General features: G+C 44.6%; 1 protein-coding gene across 2 annotated transcripts in view; it reads left to right on the top strand.

Moving 5' to 3' along the window:
• SLCO5A1 (solute carrier organic anion transporter family member 5A1) overlaps positions 1–20031 on the top strand; it is a 127957-nt gene extending 107926 nt beyond the window's left edge. The window contains exons 7-10 of one of the 2 annotated variants that reach the window (XM_034763065.1): positions 1546–1705; positions 5020–5261; positions 14737–14801; positions 17963–20031. In XM_034763065.1, the coding sequence (XP_034618956.1) occupies positions 1546–1705; positions 5020–5261; positions 14737–14801; positions 17963–18420 (925 nt within the window). In that variant the 3' untranslated portion in view covers positions 18421–20031. Of the gene's footprint in view, positions 1–1545; positions 1706–5019; positions 5262–14736; positions 14802–17534; positions 17633–17962 lie in introns of those variants that run through there. The other variant, XM_034763067.1, reaches the window with a different exon arrangement.
• The last annotated feature ends 2151 nt before the right edge of the window (positions 20032–22182 follow it).

Genomic DNA, 22182 nt, shown 5'->3' with positions numbered 1-22182 from the left:
AGTCTGGATAAGACAGGTGATTATGGTGGTTGGGGGAGCAACTGGATGAGTTGAAGGAGGCTATATCAGCGCCCACTCTGATTGAAGGTATTTGGTCATCAAGTGTAACCACAGTTGACATTTTGGTGGGGTCTACATCTAAACCAACAGCAGCATTGACTTGGACTGCTTTTTCTGTCTCCATCTGGCTGAGAGGCTGTGACCTTTCCTTTCGGATGTGGGCTGTGCTATTGCCATCTGCTCCTCGATCACCTCTAGAATGGGCTGCAACAATGGACTCTATGGGACTACATCTTAAATCCATTCAGACACTGAAACTGATGCACAGTGGGATAGCTTGCTTGTTCAGTGTAATCTCCTGCCATGAGCACGTGATGCCAGTGCTCTGGGATCTGCTGGCTGCTTATTGGCTTCAGGGTGGAATTTAAGGTGTTGGTTCTGACATTTAAAGATCTAAATGGCCTAGGACCTGCCTATCAGAGATTGTCTGTATCCCTGTGCCATTCTGCTGCAGCCAAGATTGGCTGGGGCTTCTTTGGCAGATAAGAGATGTTGCTGCTGGCACAAAGCTCTCTGTGTGTTCCTCTGTTCTGGCATCCACTCCCCTCCCACTCAACCCCACCAACCCAAAACTAGCTGTTGACCTTCAGGGCATACAGCAAAATCCTTTAAGAGAGGTTTTTAGGGAGGGCTAAGGCAGTTGAGGCTTTTTTGGGAACGTGCTGGGTTGGGAGATTAAGATTTCCATGGAGTATTGTGTCCAGTTCTGGGTGCACATTTCAGGAAAGATGTGGACAAATTGGAGAAAGTCCAAAAAGCAACAACATTGATTAAAGGTCTAGAAAATATGATCTATGAGGGAAGACTGAAAAAATTGGGCTTGTTTAGTTTGGAGAGGAGAAGACTGAAAGGGGACATGATAACAGTTTTCAAGTACATAAAAGGTTGTTACAAGGAGGAGGGAGAAAAATTGTTCTTCTTAACCTTTGAGGATAGGACAAGAAGCTTAAAGGCTTAAATTGCAGCAAGGGCAGTTTAGGTCGGACATTAGGAAAAAAATTCCTAACTGTCAGAGTGGTTAAGCACTAGAATAAATTGCCTAGTGAGGTTGTGGAATCTCCATCATTGGGGATTTTTAAGAGCAGGTTGGACAAACACCTGTCAGGGATGGTTTAGATAATACTTAGTACTGCCTTGAGTGCAGGGGACTGGACTCGATGACCCTTCCAGTTCTATGATTCTATGGCATACTGCAGTACAAAATATAAATAATCATAATGGTTTGTGACTGGTGGGTGGAATCTGGAAGGAGATGTGCTCTTTCAGTTTTGTAATGATTTTTTCATTGCCGTTTTCAGTTAAAGTCACTGATGCCTAGAGACCAGGATTAGCATGCTTTTATGTTACTCACATCCAAATAAGTAACTAGTGTCCATGCAACCTTTCTAATACTAAAACAACTACAGGAGAGTCGAAAGGGGTAGTTTCTCTGCACATACTTGTTTAACATGCTGTTCTAATGTAATCTATTTTTCCTCTCCTCAGTCCTACACTTACTATGGCACACAGAAATCTGACAGGTAGCTGTAATGTCAACTGTGGATGCAAAATTCATGAGTACGAGCCTGTCTGTGGATCAGATGGAATAACATACTTCAATCCATGTCTGGCCGGCTGCATCAATGGTGGAAATCATAGCACAGGGGTGAGTGTATAACAAACCCATCCAAAATGATGTAAATCTGTACTGTGGGGCCAAAGATCAGCAGATCTGGGCTAAAGTGGATAGGTACAGAAAGGGGGAGTGTACCAGATCCAAGGCACGCTTCTTCCTAGCTTCAGAGAATCTTACCCACAAGTGCCCCGTGTGCATGAATTTCTCCATGTTTCAAGATGGTATGAACACCAGCTGTCCATGGTATCATCCCAGCCTTCAGCAATGTGGGAATTTTGAGCATAAGTTAACACTAACTATATCCGCAAAAAGAACAGGAGTACTTGTGGCACCTTAGAGACTAACAAATTTATTAGAGCATAAGCTTTCGTGGACTACAGCCCACTTCTTCGGATGCATACAGAGTGGAATAAATATTGAGGAGATATATATACACACATACAGAGAGCATAAACAGGTGGGAGTTGTCTTACCAACTCTGAGAGGCCAATTAAGTAAGAGAAAAAAAACTTTTGAAGTGATAATCAAGATAGCCCAGTACAGACAGTTTGATTATCACTTCAAAAGTTTCTTTGGGGATTGCCTGGTCACAGATTGAAAAATACAAAGGAAACTTGGTGACTGGAAACTTAGTTTCTGGGCCAGTGCACAGGAGAACTGGTGAGGAGTAGAATCTGTCCCTGTTGTCAACAGAATGCTTTGGGCTACCAAAAACCCAAAGCTTTGGAATTCATTCAGTATTACACACAGAAGAGAACGTAAGACCAAACATTTCTATAAAGTATTGTCTGTTAAAGCGGAATAAAGAGAAAAGATATTTCATTACATGTCACACTCTTGCCTTACACATTTATGCCCAGTCAGTGAAACATGAGAATTGTCAGTCCCAGGACGATAATTTGATATTTTGTTTTGACAGAACAGTTCTGAAGTTGAAGGTCCATATAATCATTGCATCCAGTGCAGATAAAATTGAAAGCTTCCTTTTACAAGATATTGCGAGGTGGAGGGGAAACAACTTTTTGGTAACCAACTGCTATAGGCACGATTCACAATAGCCACTATATGTGTAGTTAACTTTAGGCACATTCTTAAGTCACATTGGTTTCAGTGGGTCTTAAGTATATGGTTAAGTGCTTTGCTGAATACAGTTCATAGTTCTGACCTTTGCTGCTTTTCACATACTATTAAAATAGACCTGTTAATTCACTTAATCATGAGGAACTTTGAGAATGCTTACCTCTCACCATGAATTTCAAGTGGGTTAAACAAGCTATTCATTGCAATAAATGATACTAAGAAAATGTCCATTATGACATCAAGTTTATGTGAAAAAAGTATGATCATGGGGCTATGATCATGTAATTAAAGACTGTATAATAATGCATACACACAAGGGGGATAAATTAAGGTTGTACAGTCATCCTTAATTCTGGCATTTCCTAACTTTTGATTACTTTATTTTGCAACCTTAACAATATTCTTTTAACATAGGGGTGTGTGTGTGTTCGTGTGTGTAAAATTCCCTGTTTTTGAAGAAAGTTATTCCATCCTTCCATAGTGACACCCACATGGATCATCAGCAGAGCTGAAAACTTTAGATCCATCAAAAAGACCTCTGCCACTCAGAGATGACTCATGTCTGCTGATACTAGGAGGGCACAATGTAAAGGAAGGGGCATGTGACTACCCCACATAGCGCCTCTCGGAGGAACCTTCCAGCCCCACCTCCTGAGTCAGAGCAGCCAATCCCGCCAGCTCTTGGAGGGCTGGGGCCTCAGGAGTGGGACACATATGACTCTGGGCCAGTCCCCCCTCCCCCGCATCTGGCCTGGGGCTGCCACACTCCTCTTGCCAGAATTCTTGCCTGCTGGGGGGCACTCTTTCCTCCTCCCGTTGTGCCTCCCCCCGGTACATTTTCGGCTTGCTCAGCCTGGGTGGGGAGCAGAGGGGGCGGTATGGAGTCGCTTCGCATGCCAGCTGATAGTGGCCACTCCTCTGTGCAGCATGGAGAGCCCGGCTGGGGGTGGCAGCAGCCTGCCCCCTCAGCAACCCGCCCAGGCCTGGCTACCAGGAACAAAGTCCGAGCGAGCCGGAGCGTCCCCATCCTCCGCACAATCCAGGCTCTGGAGGGGAATGTGTTCCAGTGGGCAGACTTCTGCGCATTCCCCCACAAACTTGACCTCTTCTACTTCATCTCCTCCAATCTGTCCCTGACCTGTCACTTTCCTGATGCTGACTCCTTGTCCAAGCCCCATTCTCCTTGCCACATAGTACCCTTCTCCTCTCCTCAGGCTTTTCATCTCATCCTGCTCTCCTTGACAGACAGTTTTATTTCCCCTCTCCCCCCTCTACTTCACCCTGTACTCGCTCCTAATCTCCCTCTTCGGTCTTCCTCCTCCCGTCTCTTTGCATCTTCCCCTCCCTAGCTCCTTGTCCAAGTCTCCCCATACACTCCCTGTACTCCTCAGCTCCTTGTCAGATCTGTTTCCACCCTCCCACCCCCCGCTGGTTCCTCATCCCAGTCTCCAACCTCCTCCAGCTCAGCATTCACTTTCAGTATCCTTTTTCATTTCCCTGACCAGCTCCCAGTCCCAGACTCTCTGCTTTCATTTCCAGTGCCTAGCCCCAGCCCAAAGTAGCCAGAGCAACCATGACAGGGAAAGCCCAGCATTACCTCCGTAGTCCTCGGCTGGAGACTGCTCAGTCGCTCTATGGGGAAGGCACATGTGTAATCTGGTCAAGGAAGGTGTGAGGGGATGGACCATGCTGAATGAAGACGTACTCTTCGGAGATTTTTCAACTGTGATTTTGAACTGCAAACTGCGATATTTCAAAGCTTTATCACTTGGTGAGATGCGGGTGGATTTTTACAGAGAGGCCAGAAGACATACCCCTCACACAAAGGCCACATCCCTGCCAAATTTCAAATCCCGTCTTCAAAAGCATGGGGACACTAGAACTGTTCAGAGAAAAGATCACAGGAATGTTTAATGTGGGCAACACATATTTTTCCCTCGCCTCATTCTCAGAAATGGCTAAACCAATTTGGCTGAGAGTTGCCAAAAAATCCAGCCTGAAGCAGACAGCATGGGAAGTTTCAGTACAAAGGGTTAAAGTTTGGCAATGTTATAAGTGACTTATGGGAAGTGTCAAGCAAACTTAATAATAGGAGCATTATCCCCAGCCCTGCCTAAAACTAGGATAATCTCTTAAGCACAGAACTCCTTTTTAAGTGGTAGTACTTCACTACAGCTATGTGGTAAATATTGCACATTGTCTTGGTTGAAGGGGCAAAAATCTTAATTGCAATATTTTATGTTTCTCCTCTTTGCTTCTCTCAGGTAAGAAATTATACTGAATGTGCCTGTGTCCAAAGCCGCCAAGTTATCACTCCACCAACTGTGGGCCAGCGCGGTCAGCTCAGGGTGGTTATTGTCAAAACATACCTGAATGAGAATGGCTATGCTGTTTCTGGGAAGTGTGATCGGACCTGCAGTACACTTATCCCATTCCTAATATTTCTGTTCATAGTTACCCTTATAACAGCATGTGCCCAGCCATCGGCAATCATAGTGACACTCAGGTAAGAATCTAGCTGTATACCTATCTAGATACATATATTATACCTATCAGTACAGTGTTTGTATCACATAAGAGAGACTGTTGGCCAGACCCACAGCAGGTGTAAAGCAGTGCAACTCTATTAAAGTCAACAGAGTTATGCCCATTTACACTTGTTAAGGATTTGATCCCTTATACCGTAACTCCTTGCTTAATGTAGTTATGTTCCTGAAAAATGCGACTTTAAGCGACATGATGTTAAGCGAATCCAGTTCCCCCATAAGAATGACTGTAAATGGGGGGGGTTAGGTTCCAGGGACATTTTTTTCACCAGACAAAAGACTATATTATAGTATACACACACACATAGTATACATTTTAAACAAACAATTTAATACTGTACACAGCAATTATGATTGTGAAGCTTGGTTGAGGTGGTGACGTCAGAGGGTGGAAGAGGGAGGGATATTTCCCAGGGAATGCCTTACTGCTAAATGCACTCGGCTGGGCCCTCAAGGGTTAACACATTGTTGTTAGTGTAGCCTCACATTCTACAAGGCAGCACAAATGGAGGGAGGGGAGACAGCATGGCAGACAGAGACATACCCTGTTTGTGAGAGAGAGAGAGATGCGCATTGCCCCTTTAAGTACGCTGACACCACTCTAGTACATTGCCTTTTTAAGTAGATCAGCAAGTTGAGACAGCAGCTGCTGCCAGTAAGCTCCTTCCGTCCTGAGACCTGTGGTTAGGGTGACCAGATGTCCTGATTTTATCGGGATTGTCCCGATATTTGCTTATTTGTCCCGCGTCCCGACCTACCTTCGGTTGGACGCGAATTGTCCCGATATTTTGCCTCCTTCCCCCATTGGATCCCTCCCCAAATCCCCGCCCTGGCCCCGCCTCTTCCCCAAGCACGCTGCATTCCTCCTCCCTCCCCCCTCCCTCCCAGGCTTGCGCTGATCAGCTGTATGGCGGCGCAAGCGCTGGAGGGAGGGGGGAAGTGGAGGCGGAGCGGAGGCATGCTGGTGCGGGGGGGGGGGGGGGGGGGGGGGAGCCGGCGGCCATTTTTTTTTCCACTGGAGGGAGGGGGGAAGTGGAGACAAAGCAGAGGCATGCTGGTGCGGGGGGGAAGGAGAAGGGGGGCAGGGCGTGGAGCTCCAGCAGCCCTTTTTTTTTCCTTTTTTTGTTTTTTGCTCTGCCGCCGGCTTTTTTTTTTTTGCTCTGCCCCTTCCCCCCTCACCGCCGCGTCCCGATATTTCACCTGTGTGATCTGGTCACCCTACCTGTCATGCCCCCCCCCCCACTCTAAGGAGATAGGGTAAGAGGGGGGCAGGAGCAGGGGGGACACCCTGACATTAGCTCCCCTCTTCCTTCCCCCCACAGCAAGCAGGAGGCTACTGGGAGCAGCACATGGCAATGAGGGGAGGGACAGCTGAACTGTCCCTTCCGGCAGCCCTGAGCTCAGGGCGGTGGGGTTGGGCAGGCTGGCACTCAGGGCAGTTCGGCTGGGGCTCCTCCAGCTGCAGTGGGTGGGTAGGGGGGCCTCAGGGCTTCAGCAGGTGAGGGGGGTGGAAGGGGTGGGGTAGGGGCAGGGCCTCAGGTGGAAGGGGCAGGGCTGGGGGGACTAGTCTCCCCAAAAAGGGGGTTCATGCACCACTCATGCCTCTGCCCTACAACAACTAGATATCATGGCGGGGGGGGATATCAGATTTTATGGTCCGTGGTGCATTTTTCATGGCTGTGAATTTGATAGGGCACTACCTATAAAATGATGATGTATATACCTTGTGAGACAAGAAATGTCCAGCAGACACAGCACAAAGAGAAAAATGTAAAAAAACCAAAACCAAAACTCAAACTGGTTAGATTTTTCAGGTCTGGCGCAGGAAAAAATCTTAATATTTGGCTCATCTAGATGTCAGCCCAGAATGGATATTGTTCAAAATATCAAGAGGAGCTTGTACTCATCTATTTGTCTATTAATTTCTTGAAACTTTTAACTCAGCCCTACATTATACCTTTTCCTGGGTCTGCCTCCCCCCGCAAGAGCTTTGAATGGTATCAAGTAATTATTGTCTTGATTAAAAGGATGTATATTTAAAATATCACTTTCTGTAAAGAAACTTAAATCAGAGTTTTAAAGAAAGCGAAGTCTTCCTCTAACCGTGGGATGCAGGTCACTTGCTCGGATCATCTGGCTATATCTCACTTAATCACTTCCCTGCCATTTCAGGGGACTTAGGCATTGGTGCATCTCAGTCTCTGCATGTGGTACACATAGTTTAGTCTCCTGAGGGCTGTAATTGTTTGGTTTAATTCTGGTTGTTGGGCTTAGTATGGGGTTGGCTGGGTGATATTTAGGGGCCTGTGGTACACAGGAGGTTAGACTCCATAGATGATCTGATGGGCCCTTCTGGCCTTAAACTCTATGAAAAACCATGATGTGGTCTTATATTAACACAATTGAACAGACATAGTGTTGGTAGACCAATATTTCAGTTTTAGAAACAGAGAAGAGGGAGAAATTGAAGGAACGCAAATTTTTTTAGCATGTTTTGCAAAGCTCATGCCTACTTTCAACAGATCCTAGGGACAGAAAGAATTAGTGTTAAACACAGTGAGGGTTAATGCAGTGTCAGGTATGGTGCTATATTATCAGTATGTGTTTCTCCTAGTGACTGAAATTAAAATTGTCCTGGTAAGTATATACAAACTGTTCAAAGTTACAGTCCAGCTACATTTACACATGTACATGTCAGCTTCCATGAGACATCGTCAACGGAATGAAGAATGTGGGAAAATAGAAGGCAGCTTCCCTGTGACCAAATGCCTCTTCTTCTCTCATCCCAAACATGAAATATTAGAAACCAAAGCCTAAATTAAGCCTCTCATATTTACAGTTTAATCTCAGGCTTCTTGTTGATAAGGCCCTCTGTTAAGCACCCAAAAGTTTACTTTCCTAACTGTACAAGCTTTTTGGGTCTTCAAATTTTAGAAGCTTGCCAGAAGAAGCTATCTTGTCAGATGTCTAGTTGGACCAGAACTAATGGTAGAATGGACTTGCTTGCATTATTTTCTTGTAGTTCTCACAGGAACTTAGACGTGCAGACATGAAATCAATTAAAAATAATCATTTGAATAAGTTAATAAAAGCAAATCTTTTTCGGACATCAGAACGTTACACTATAATGTCAGAATACCTAGATGAAGTATGGATCTTTTTTATTTCACTCAAACCAGTTTTCCCTACCCCTATTGTGACTATAGCTCTTCTACATGGACTTAAATAGAGGCACATCTTACCGCCATGCTGGCAGGACTACTCAGTAACTTGAGAACCCCATATCTATTACCCAATTGAGTCAGTATAAGGCGGTCTGGTAGCATTACCCATCATTAAGATTACCCCACTGTTCCCATTACACTGTCCTCACTGAGCATGCTCCATCCCCTTACAGTTATATGTGACTGGACTTCTTAGTATACCATCCCCACAGACTGACTGAAAGTGCTCCCCTCAGCCCAGGGCTATGAGGCTGAGAGAAGGGATCCTGTCTCTGCTATGCTCTCAGTGACACTCCCCCCACACTCCGTTGTACTGATACAGCACGGAGAAAGAAGCTGTTTGACTCAAATGCAGAGGGAACAAGAGTTAGAACAGGAGGGTTGGATGGGGAGAGTAGATTGGGACAAGGAAGCTTGGGAGGGGAGGCAGAGACTAGATGCTGATGGGGAAGGAATGGAGAAGGAAACTGAGACTGGGAGTTGTGGGGAGGCTGAGACGTGGACTGGTAGATGGTAGAGGAGAAAGGTGGGCTGTCTGGGTAAGGAGACTAGGATTGGGAGCTGGGGCGGGAATTGAGGGGAGACTGGCAATCAGTGGGTAGAGGTGGAAACTAAGATTGAAGGAGTTGGAGAAGAGACTGCGACTGGCTGGGTAAGTAGACAGGGACTGGGAATACATGGGACATGGGGAAGGAGATGGGGGGAGGGGAGGGAAGGGAGATCTGATGAGGAGCCAGGGATGGGGGAAGAATCGCGACTGGATGGGCAAAGAGGCTGGAATTCTGAGCCAATTGGGGAACATAGATGTGTGTGGGGGGGGCAGTGACTGGAGGCTGGGGGGAGATACACAGATTGAGAGATGAGGGAAATGGGGGCTGATTAGGCAAGGAAACTAGGAATAAGGAGCTGGTGGTGCAGTGGGGACTGGGAATAGCTGGGCAAGCATGCTGAGGGTGAATGGGGGATGGCTGGGTAAGGACACTGGGGCCAAGTAGATGGGGGAGTGGTTTTGGGATGGGGAATGGCTGGGAAAGGAGCATGGGAGCAGGATGTGGGGAAAGACTGGGACTGTTTGTTTAGAAGGGTGAGGCTATGACTTGCTGGGCAAGGAGACTGGGACTTGGATGAGAAGCAGGAGGTGGAGACTGGGAGTGGCTAGGTGAGAAGAATGGATCTAGGATAGAGAACTGGGGGGGGCAGAGACAGGATTGGGACAGGAGAGTAAAGGTCAAGCTTGGAGGATTGGGCAGAAGAGTCTGTGCCCACTAAATCCCATTTCCCTCCAGCGCCAGGAATGGAACCCAGGATTCTTGAGTCGCATCATTCCTCTGCTATCAGCAAATAGCTGTGAAACCCACCGGCAACATGTCCTAGCCCCCTCTTGTGCTGGGCCACACAGGAAGACAACCTATCGGTTACTCCATGCGCTCAAGTGGCAGAGTCGATGTGGTGGATTTAGCAGTTGCAGTCCTCCTGATGAGACATATGGTCATCAGTATGGTGCCACATGATGGAATTTCTGTATTTTCAGCTTGCTTTTTAAAAACCTAGGACAGCATATGCCTGCTCTCTCGCTCTCTCTCTCACACACATGCACAGCATGTTAAAAAAACATTATTAAGTTGGTTTCAGAGTAGCAGCCGTGTTAGTCTGTATCCGCAAAAAGAACAGGAGTACTTGTGGCACCTTAGAGACTAACAAATTTATTAGAGCATAAGCTTTTGTGGACTACAGCCCACTTCAAGTTAAGCTCTTAAAAATTAGGAAATGCTAGAATTAAAGTTGTCTGTATAAGCTTAATTCAGCACCCGCACATGTATGTTGCAACACAGACTTTAATTACATGATCATATACTACTTCTGCCACAGGCGTGAGTAGACTCTGCCTGGAGGTGTGAGTGTACATGGACTGGAACTGGGCTCCACTGTTGCAGAGCGTCCTCTGCCCCCCGGCCCAGTCCAGCTTCTTCCTTCTCAAGTGATCAGGAGATGCAGCCAGAACGTCAATAGAAGAGTCTGGAAGAGCTGGAAGAGGGGCTGGGCGGGCGCATAGGGAAGTGACTGAGCCAGGAGATTGCAGGAAGAGAAAGGATGGTTAAGGCAATTGAACGCGTCCTTGGAACTGGGAGAGTCTCCCTGCCACAGCGCTCCTAGGTGATGCTAGTATTGCCAAGCTCAAGGGATCAAAGTCAGAACCCTGGCCCCCAACAGATCAAAATTGATGTGTTGGACCCCCTCAGAGTTTTTTTAAAAGAACGATTATACTGTGTTTTTCATTTTTTGTATGGTTTTTGCCCTCCCCTGCCCATCCCCAGTGTGTGTATGACAATTAATGTTGCCCATTCTCCCAAGTTTATTGGGTAAGGTGATTTTGGCTCCTGCTGCAGGAGCTAGCACCATGTACATCTGCCCAGTAATGCGTTCTGCTCCCTTCTAGCCACCCATAACCTATGAGTTCATGCCCATAGCCCCCAACCTCTCTGTTCTGTCTCCGCTTCAGTATACGCTTCCCTCCCGTCTGCTTCTCCTGGGGGCTTCACCCTCCTCTCTCAGGTCTGGGGGTGGTGGTGGGCTGCAGTGGGGTTCCCTCGCCTCCATCCATGCTGGGAGGCAGTTGCAGGAGCTCGTCATTCCCTTTTGCCCCTTCCCAGGCTGGGTGTTGCAGGGAGGGAGACAGCAAAGATGCATCATCCTGTCCCTGTTGCTCATAGGAGTGAAGCTGCCCAGAGCTGCTGGGCTCTTTAGCTCCCCACTGCTCTCCTGTGAGAATAGGTCGCTGTGGGGGCGTTGGAGTGTGAACTCTGCCTATTCTGTCCTAGGAAGTGGCTAAGTGGGGTGGGCAGCCAAGCAGAAGACTCAGAGTCACTAAAGGGCTGGAGCATCACTAGATTGGCTCCAGCCAAAAACTTGACACGCATAAACAACTTACTAGAATTGGCAACTCTGAAGTCACATGTGCCAAAGTTCTCAGAGGTGGCCACCAAAAGCCAGAGTCACAAAGGAACTTAGGCACCTAACTCCCACTGTTGGATTTAGGCACCACTGACAGTCACAAAAATCCCTGCTCAGCTGCTGCCCAACTCTGGAGGTGACTAAATTCCTTACGTGTTTAAATTATCACTTTAAAAGTTCTCTAGGACTTAAGTTTCTGCCACTGGGCATGTGTAGGGCTCCCTCAGGCAGGCCCCAGGATGCCAGTCCCATGCCTAAGACCCGGCAGGACTCTCAAACTAGGCATGGCCCTGCCCGCACTATCTTGCCTGCAGGATCAAATCCAGCACAGCTCACTCCATGCAATGCATTGCAGGGGGCAGTGGCCTCCCTTACAACCGTTAGCCCATTGCTAGTGCACACCCCGTCAATGCTTCTTTGTGCCTGATTACGCAAAGGGATTTGAACAGGGGTCTCCCATCTCTCACGTGCATGCCCTCACCTATGGGCTGTGGGATATTTTGATGGAGTGCTCTCTCAGTGTCTCCTGTTGAAACTGTTCTGAGGTGCATAATTAATGAGTGAATGATTCTGTAGTCCTCTGGGGAGGGAACACACTGGACAGGTGGGAGATGGCTGTTCAAAGCTTTTCACCTCATCAAGAGAGGAATAGAACCTGGGGCGTCCACATTCCAAGAAAGTGCCTTAACCACTGGTATAAAAGTTATTTCCCCCCCCCCCAACCTTTGCATGGCTAGGTGTGCACTGCTGCCTTTCTTACAAGAAATGGTGCTTAGGTGCCTAACTCGAGGCTCAGGTTCATGGCTGTGAATCTCAAGGAGTGCTAGGTGCAGGGGCGGTGGAACAGGGCGGGAGCAGGGGGCCATGGCCCCTCCCATTTTTGCCAGGGCCCCCGCCCCGCCTCTTTCCCTCAAGGTCCTGCCTCCCCAGGCCAGGCTGAAAGCTGTGGGTAGCCCAGGCCCCTCCACCTGCCTGTGGTGGGGGTGGGGCTAAGAGTAATCCCTGGCCTATGTCCCTGCCCCCCAGGGCCTTGGCCCAGGGCAGGTGGAGGGGCCGCAACTCCTCACAGCTACCCAGGTGGCTCTTACCATGGCCGGGCTGCAGCTCTAAAACCCTGCCGGCTGGCTGGAGCTGGGTCGGGGTAAGAGCTGCATGGGAAGCTGTGGGGAGCAATGGATCCTCAACCTGCCCTGGGCAGGGGCCTGGAATAGGGTGGGGATATGAGTCGGGGACTGCACTCACACACACACATACCCCCGGCAGGTGGAGGCGCTCCCTGTCCCAGTCCGGCTTCCAGGGCGGGGACTTGGGTGGGAAGAGGTGGGGCTGGGGTGTCGCCATGGAGGGAGACCCTGCTCCCCTCCCCACACTTTTGGGAAGGCTCGGCTGCCCCTGCATAGGTGCCTCCTTCCAGCCTGGAGTTAGGCACTTAAAGCTCTTTGAGGGGCAGGGTGCAGGACCCGTTTGCTTGGTATCTCTTGTTGGCTAGCTTAGCCAGCTCCCCACTTGGTGGAGTGGCTTTTGTGAATACCATTCTTGGTCTCTCTCGCTCGCTCCCTGTGCATTGTGTAGGTAGCCTGAGTGCCAAACTCAGGGTTATGAAGTGCACTGAGTGGTCAGCTGCCTAAGTGTTAGGTGTTACAATGCGCTGCAGTACAAGACCTCAGTGCCCTTAGTTAATCAAGGCCTAATTGTGTGTGCTGCATTTTTTTGATCCCTTATTTGAGACCCTGGGGGTCTGCTCTGCAGAAATGCTGAGCACTCAGCGCTTCAGCTGAAATCAGTGGGAGCTATGCTTTGAACATATGACGTGTTATAAGTACTCTGAAAAATCAGGCCCTAGGAGTCTGGGCCTCAAAAATAGTGGCTACTTTTCACCTTTATATATCGATGGCTCGGCTCCCCATTTGTAAAATGGGGCTAATAGCTTCTCATCTCATTGCGTTGAACGCCATAGAAATGGCCATGAGGAAATGAACACTTCGGTTTTCAGAGCAGGGTTTGAACAGTGTGCAGTAAATAAGGCATTGGTTGCGGGGCGGAGGAGAGGACACACATTGACTAACAAGGAGAAAAGAGAACATTGCACAGCTCTCATTAAGTGAGCACGACAGAGCCTGTGTAATGAAGGATGCTGGGGTCCTGTGGAATAAAAAGCATATGTGACTGTAGCACTCACAAGAGAATGTCAGGGTTAGATTTCCCTGCACTTTGTCCATCTGAGGCTTGACAGTCTGCTCAGGCAGTCAAAGGGGACAGTTCTGGTGGCAGCAGCTGAGTTTAGTGTGTGCTGAAAGGACTCAGTGGCAGTGGGACTCATGTTAGTTGTGCATGTTCATTTTTAGATACTAAGTTTAACAAAACGTCAGTTTTAAAACTGTCTCTGGCATGGGACGGTAAAAGAGTTATGTAATTAAAGACTGTGTCATAATGTATATGCACAAGAGAGCCCAATTAACATTACACAGGGTACCTTAATTCTGGCATTTCCTATGTATTTGGCGCTTGTCTTTACAAATGTAGTGTTCTTTTGAGAGAGTGAGCGAGAGAGAGTGTGTGTGCGCACATGCACATGTGCAAAATATATAGTAAACGTGTGGCTACACTGGGCTGTTATTTAACCTGTCAGACTATGTGAAGACTTGGCTAATTGTCCTAATTTATAGTATTTCAAAATATTTGAACAGTCTAGAGGGAAATTCTGTGGTTTACTGTAATTATATATAAGCGATGCCACAGATACATTGCTGCTTTGTAGTCTGATATTTTAAAGACCTGATCCTGTTCCCACTGAAGCCAATAGAAAAGCTCTCATTGGCTTCAGTGGTGTTGGATTAGGGCCTTGGGTCAATCTTTTGTATTCTTCTACTGGTACGTTTCCTGACCTAGCTTAGTTATGCACTCACTGAGAAAAGTTCCATTGATTAGATTGTCTGGGAAGAATTACCAGAAACCATGAGCTACTGTATAATTGTGTTGAGGACCTTCCTAACAGCTATGGGCTAAATTCTGCAGTCCTTATTCAATCCTTACTCAAGACTCCCATTCAGGTTTATGAGATTTTTTTTCCTGGCTAAGGATAGCACAGTTTGGCTCTTTGTTACTATCAATAGGTTTTATCCTCATTACCAAATAAACTGAAGAAATTTTAGCTGATATTTATTACAGCTGGAGAAGACCAGGACAGTACAGCCAAAACATTCTAAAAAGATTATTTGTTGAGACTGTCTCTTCAGAAGATATTCTCTTTCCCTGCTAGGTCTGTGGAAGATGGCGAGCGGCCTTTTGCACTAGGAATGCAATTTGTTTTATTACGAACTCTTGGTAAGTCCTATAGCAATCGTAAGCACTAACAGCTCCCTGAACAACACCATTTGCAAAATCCTCACAAAATTCTCCATAAATATTCTATAAAGCAGTGAAATTCCACCAGTGAATAGCAGTATGGGCCCAAAATCACCATTTAACCTAGCAACAGAGAAGTTATTTGATGTTTGTGTTTTGTTACTATTTTTTTTTTACACCACATTAGTTTATACAAACCACATTGTACTGTAGTGGCCAACCAGCACCATGGATACAAAGACACCTACAGTGACAGAAAATAAGCACCTGGATTTTACACCATTTTTAGCTGCAGTTTTCTACCAGCAGTTTTAAGCTCCGATCCCTTCAACACTTCCCTAAAGTAGCAGTTTTAGTCTGCAACAGATTATAGTGGGGATATATTTTTAATTGGGAATTTCCGTGGGAATTTCAACAGCTCCCTTTGTTGAGCAGCCTTTTCTTTGTGTTACTTGGTTCCTAGCCTTTCCTAGATAATTTTATTAGCTAAATAGTGCAGCTGGTTGAAACTTTTCCACCAAAACTTTTTTTTATATGAAAAGTAGTCTTTTTTTCTATGCAAAAATGTTCACAGAAAAGTCAGTTAATTTTTGAATGGTAAACATTTTTTGAAAAATTATTTTTCATTGAAAAACTGGAAAAATTCCATTCACGTAAAATGGGGGGAGGGGAAGCAAAGCTTTTTGTTTATTTTGAATCCCTTCTCTTCCCCTACCAAAGAAAATACCATTTTCTGGCCTGTTCTACCGAATAATTTCCAGTATTAGCTCCTGGAGAATTCTCGTTAGGACACAGGGTGAATGGCTTCATTTTCTGCTCCCTGTGCTGCTGCTTCCGTTGCAGTACATTATTCAAAACTTTTCAGGCAAAACAGGCATTAAAATTCCATATTCCTTATTTGTCTGTTGCACTATTTACACGTGAAGGCTCTGTATGTATCCCTAGAGCTGAGTAGAAAATAGTTTTCCCATCCCACAAAACTTTTAGAGGTTTTGAAAGCTTTACCGTCTGAATCAGGTCAAACTTAAAATCTTGTACATTTTCACAAACCAAAAATCTCCCCCAAAATTTGGATCAGGTGAATGAAAATGTTGTATTTAGATTTTGACTTTTATTCACATTTTATTTCTGATAGATTAACTTACATTTCAAAACAAAAAGTCATTTCAAACTGAAAAATGAAACTTTTTGTTTTAAAAATATTGACAATTTCAAAATGTTTGTTTGTGAAATGTGAAATTTGTTGAAAGTGACCCTTTAACACAAGATGTTTTGGTTTTGATGAATCAGCATTTCCCAATGAAAAAACGTGTCAAAAGCATTCCTGGATACCTCTATTTACTACATTAAGAACCACAACCCCATTTTCTGCATTGTCCATAGGGTTGCCAATTTTGGTTGAATATATGCCTGGAGATTTCATCACATGACATACTCGTCAATTAAAGATTAATCTTTAATTCCTGGAGACTCCAGGCCAATCCTGGAGGATTGGCAACCCTAAATGGCCATCCCAGCAGTGTAAGCCTCTGATTTCATGTGCTCTTCCGCACCAAATAGCTGTCTATGAATATCAAACAACACAGCTCACCCTATAGACCCAGTCCAGATTTTAATATTTTTCCTAAATGGAATTTGTCATGAGATTTTTTTTTAAACTGGTATTTTTGTTTTCTTCAGACACTAAAAAATTGCCTTCCCAGAAACCAGTTCTCCTCTTTCTAAGACAAGACACGTTTGTATTTTAATGACTAATTCCTAATTAGTCTTCTTCAAAGCAGAAAGAAAGCTTGTTAGGTTATTATTTACACAAAGATATTCCTATCAAGCTTCTGAAGTAGTCAGAACTTGCCTACCCAAAGCACTTTAGGTGTAGAGATACTGCAAAAATGTGAATAGTGCAGTAATGGTTATTTATAATGAAGAATGAGAGGAGAAGGCCGGTTCATTCCATCTAATCACTAACGGCGCAATTTTGTTTGAAGAGGATTGTTATGACCTGTTGTAAAATGTGAATCACGTTTCTAGGACAAAGAATGAGCACTTAAACTGGACCAACTGCACTGGTAGCAGCCTGGTGAAATTGAAGCCTGTTTCCATGGAAGAGAATCTCTCTTCAAAGGGACAATTTGAAAATAATAATTCTGTTCTATGTCATTTTTCATAAGGGCAGCTACTTGTGTTTCATGCTTTAATATTTTGCTCAGTTCTACTGGGTAATTCCTGTAAGGAATCTTACGGTATTAAGGCCTTACTGCTTTCACATTGTTCACATGTTTCCTAAAAGATGCTATTTGCATGGTTTTAGGGGTAAAATGTAATTTTGGGAAGATCAGTGGGCCAATCTTCCAGTTGTGACAATTTCGAGAACACAGGGGAGCAGAAATCATACCAACATTCCCTGGCCGTGCCTCTGCTAGGCTGTGGCATGGCATACCGTTGTTTGCATGCAGGAACCAAAAAGCTTCTATAAGACATCATTCACACTATTGATGTGAATGTTACATGTCAGGTTCTCAAATAAAAACAGTTAGGAGCCCAAGCAGAATAGAAGGTCATAAATAGTTTCTCCCCTTAGGAGGCAAAGAGCCTCACACATTTGTGAAGAAATTGCTTGCAGGGAAGTATTCAGACTAATGCAATTATTATTTATTATTGGGTGAGTGCCATTGTGTTGCAGCTGAACAAACTGAAACATGGTCTCTCTCAAAGGGTCAAGGGCCTGATCCAGTATCCATCAAAGTCATTGGAGCCATTGACTTCGATAGGAGTGGGATTGAGGTGTCACTGTCTAACAAAAGAAATCTATGGTAGACAACCATTAAGTGCAGGAGCACTGGCTAACCATATGATGGAGAGGCCGTGGTGAAGATGGTAACATCTGCATAGTGAAAATATATTTTTTAAAAGATTGGGCTCCATATTTTATCACTAGAAGTGGGACATGGAGGCTAACTGTTGGGTCTTGTGGGGGAAAAAAAAATTCCATCATGATACACAGTGGCCGTGACTAAAGAGCCATGTAAACTTAGGGTGTGGCTGCACTGCAACATAAAGCTTGGGTATTGCATCGTACCTAGTTTCTTAAAGTTTTCTAAGCATTCACCACTAATTATTATGTTTTGTTACTATTATTACAGCTTACATTCCTACTCCAATTTATTTTGGGGCTGTTATTGACACCACGTGTATGCTTTGGCAACAGGATTGTGGTGTGCAAGGATCTTGTTGGGAATACGATGTAACTTCATTTCGCTTCGTTTACTTTGGATTGGCAGCTGGTCTCAAATTTGTGGGATTCTTTTTTATTTTTCTGGCCTGGTATTCCATTAAATATAAAGAAGATCAGTTGCAGAGGCAAAGATGGAGGGCCTCACCTGTAAACACAGTGAGCGAGATGGTTGGCAATGCTGGACCTCAACAAAACTATGCACGGACTAGATCCTGCCCTACTTTCAGTGCTCGAGGGGAGCACACTGAAGACGTCTGTCTGGCACAAGGAATGAATTACATAGCACAGACATATCCTGGCCCCTTTTCAGAAGCAATAAATTCCTCAACTGAAAATGCATTGGAGGAAGTCACGGCTGAAATATAGACCCCAGGTTTGAAAATGTAAAATTCAGTTTTGTTGGTTGATTTAAATATGGCGCCTTGTGAAACACCCGTGCCTTCTTTTTTAATCTACACGTCACATGATAAACCAACAAAACTTAAAGCAAACATCAATAGCATACTTGAGGGCTGGATACCTCAAAATGACCCAAGTTCTTATTTCGCCCCTCCAGATAATGGAGTTTTAAAAAATATGTGTTTGTAATTACTTCAGGTGTGTCCATTAAATGTCCATGCTCTGATCTAGTGTCAAAATAAGGGTGAAGTATTCTAAATGGTGGAAATTAATGGAAAGGTGACAGAAATGCATCTCATTGATTCCAAGACTTTAAGAAAATGTTTAAAGGGATCATCAATTTTGCATCCACGAATCGGTTCATAGAGGTGAGTAATTACTGTGAGTTCTGCTACAAAGCACAACTGAGCGTGTCTAAACTATGCAACTTATCTGGATAATTGTTGATGCAGCATGTTAATTTTGCTTTCAAAGTCTTTAATCCAACTGAACTTGGAATGGGGCTATTTTAAGACAGATATAAGGTTTAAAAATGGACATAACTGTTTAAAGTACTGTTGATAACATATTAAGCCATAGAAAAGTTATATAGCAGGTAAAGTTTTCAAATTCTAAGACATCGTATCCTTGTCCTATTAAAATGTACATTTATTTTAATTTGATAGGATGTAGTATTATTCAGTGTAGTACACAGGGTATGAAAGTATAACTCAGTGTGAAAATCTACAGTATTAATTTGTAATAACATTAAGACATGATAATCAACCCCATAGAGACTATAACAAGTAGATGCATATTTCTGTAACTACCTATGCAGTTATCCGCTATAGGTGGCTACTACTGTACTAACTTCAAATCCATACTTTTCTCAGAAAACACAGTATCCAGGTTTAGTTTGCCAGGAACTGCTTGGCTGTCCTTAGGAAATGCTTGGCTATCCTTTGCAAATGCATGCAGATCTTTTTAAACAAATTGTTCTGGTTTTCCACTAAGTGAAAATACCCAGAGAGTTTGTGTAGCTGCATTTTGGGACTGCACTGCTACCATTTCACACAGACCTCAAACTGAATGCAAAGGGGAGTTTGCTCCATGTCTGGCCCCCCATCTTCATTTAAAGCTCTCTGTGAGGTGTCGGGGAAATGGAAGAGTCAGCTGACCTCTTCCAGCAGGAGATCTAGGCACAGAAGGCATCTCCGTTCAAGGACCCACACGGCATGTTTTGGCATTTGATTATTCAAAATGTTTTAGTGAGTTTTCCCACTTGATTGAGTCTTCAAGAGACTGTTTGATTTTTATTTGCTTCCTGTACTAATTCCTCATCCACAGTCTTAAACTGGGGGCAATACACCTGGCTGTTGCTGACATTTAGTGATCTGTCAGGTGGAAGGTTATGATAAGAAGCCAGTGTTGTATTCTATTTGCAGGTGCATGTCTCAGAGCCTTTGAGAATAGAGGAGGGGATCGTGTCTTTTGTGAAATTTGGTTGGTGAGAAGCGTGCGGGTAGAAGCCATGACACATAGGCCTGGTCCACACTAACCCCCCACTTCGAACTAAGATACGCAACTTCAGCTACGTGAATAACGTAGCTGAAGTTGAAGTACCTTAGTTCGAACTTACCGCGGGTCCAGATGCATTAGGCAGGCTCCCCCGTCAACTCCTCATACTCCTCTCGCGTAGCAGGAGTACCGGTGTCGACGGCGAGCACTTCCAGGATCGATCCCAGAAGAGCAATTGCTTACCGCTGGACCCGGAGGTAAGTATAGACCTACCCATACAGTAGAAAGAATTATTTCTCAATAGATATAAACAATTTTGATGAGGGTTTAGGAATTTCAGAGAAATTTTTTTAAAAGTTACAACTAGAACAAATTGACTAAGTCAGATAGGGCCAAATCCTGTTTCAATTAACGGTAATGGCAAAATTTCCATGGGCTTCAGTAGTCTCAGGATTTGGTCTGTAGAGTATAGATTTTCCTCTCTTGCCAGCTTTCTCCTTCTCTGACTGGCATTTGAAGTTACTCACCATGCTGGCCTCAGAGTGTGGTTGAAATGTTGACTCCATTTATTCCACAATGTCTTGATTAGTTTATATGACTCTTGTGCCTCTTATGACAATCTCTGTGGCAGAAAATGTACAGAAAACTGTTACATCGCTCATTATGTAAGTATCAGTGACTTTAATTAGCAGTGCAGTACTTTAGGAACCTAAGATATAGGACTGGAAGAGACCTCCTGGGTCATCAAGTCCAGTCTCCTGCTATTGCAGGCATCACCATAATATAATCCCATTCATAAATTTATCAAACTCCATCTTTAAACCTAGTTAGGATTCTTACCCCATTACTGTTATCGAGTGGCTGTTTCAAACCTCACTCCTCTGGTGGTTAGAAACCTTGTGCTTTCCAGCATAAATGGATTCATGGCCAGTTTATACCCATTTGTTCTTGTGCCCTTTAGGTCAGATAGCTCTTCTCCCTTTAATTCACTTCTTGTTATTCTTTGGATATTAATATTTATTTTGAGCCTAATTTAATTTTTAGAATAGTCCAGTTCAGACTACAAATAAGGTATACGTTTTTAACAGTGAGGGTAATTAACAACTTACGTAGGGATGTGGTGGATTTGCTGCCACTAGATGTCTTTACATCAAGACTGGATGGCTTTCAAAAAGATGTGCTGTAGCTCAACCAAAAGTTATGGGCTTGATGCAGGAGCCCCTTGGTGAAATTCTCTGGCCTGTGTTATACAGGAAGTCATAGATGACCAAAATGGTCCCTTCTGGCCTTAGAATCTATGAGTCTTGATTAATTTAATAGCATAGGGTCAGATCCAGCCAAGAATGTGTTCTTCAGTATTCAAAATTACAAATCTTCAATATGCTGTTGGAGCACGGTGTAGCGTCCTCTCTGCTCCCACTGACATCAGTGAGCACAGAGGCTGGGCAGCACCTTGCAAGTGGTACTGGGCTCCGTGCCAGGGTAAAACTGGGGTGAGGCAATGGTGAACAAGGCCCAAGGTCTCCTATTGTAGAGTTTTGGGGGTCAGACCTTCAGCTGTTGTAAGGTGATGTAGCTCCATTGAAGTCATTTACATCAGCCTATTATTATTAAAGAGGATAGTGTAACCTCCACAGGCTGGAAACTTAAGAAAATTAAAGTGTTTAAAAACCAGCTGAATAAGTGGGAGTCAAAGTAACATTATTGGGTTCTTACTTAGAGTTTGTATGCTATTTCCTCTCCAGTTTGTAATAGTGTCTTTATAATTTGACACAGAATATTTTCCTCCCAAGTTTAGCCTTGTCCATTTCCAAGAGTTTATTTATTTCTAATGAAGTTAGGGGGAGTCATTTTAACTCTGATCTGCTACTTTGTGCACCAGCATTGCAAATAATAAATTTAAGCCTGTTCACATCAGGTAGGCAGAACTCCCACTGTGGGAGATTTGCCTGAGAGGAATGCAGGATTGGTTTCCATGTTCCCGAAGTGTGTCTGATTTAACCCTACCGGGTTACAACACTTAAGGTACGTTACCTGTTGGGCTTGAACTGCTTAACATCGTCCCTTTAAAATGTTCAGAATTGGACAGTCCACTTCATTGGCTTCATTCTTCAATAGGGAATTAGTGTTTTTTATGCAATACAGCAATTTGTAATGGTTAAATATAAACATTTCCATAGAATAGATTGTACACATACAGGTAGACAGCCAACATTTCTGTAAATATGTACT

Source organism: Trachemys scripta, chromosome 2 (genome assembly GCF_013100865.1).
Source record: "Trachemys scripta elegans isolate TJP31775 chromosome 2, CAS_Tse_1.0, whole genome shotgun sequence".
In the NCBI taxonomy this organism is placed as follows: Eukaryota; Metazoa; Chordata; order Testudines; family Emydidae; genus Trachemys; species Trachemys scripta.
This window is presented reverse-complemented; position numbering and strand designations above follow the sequence as displayed.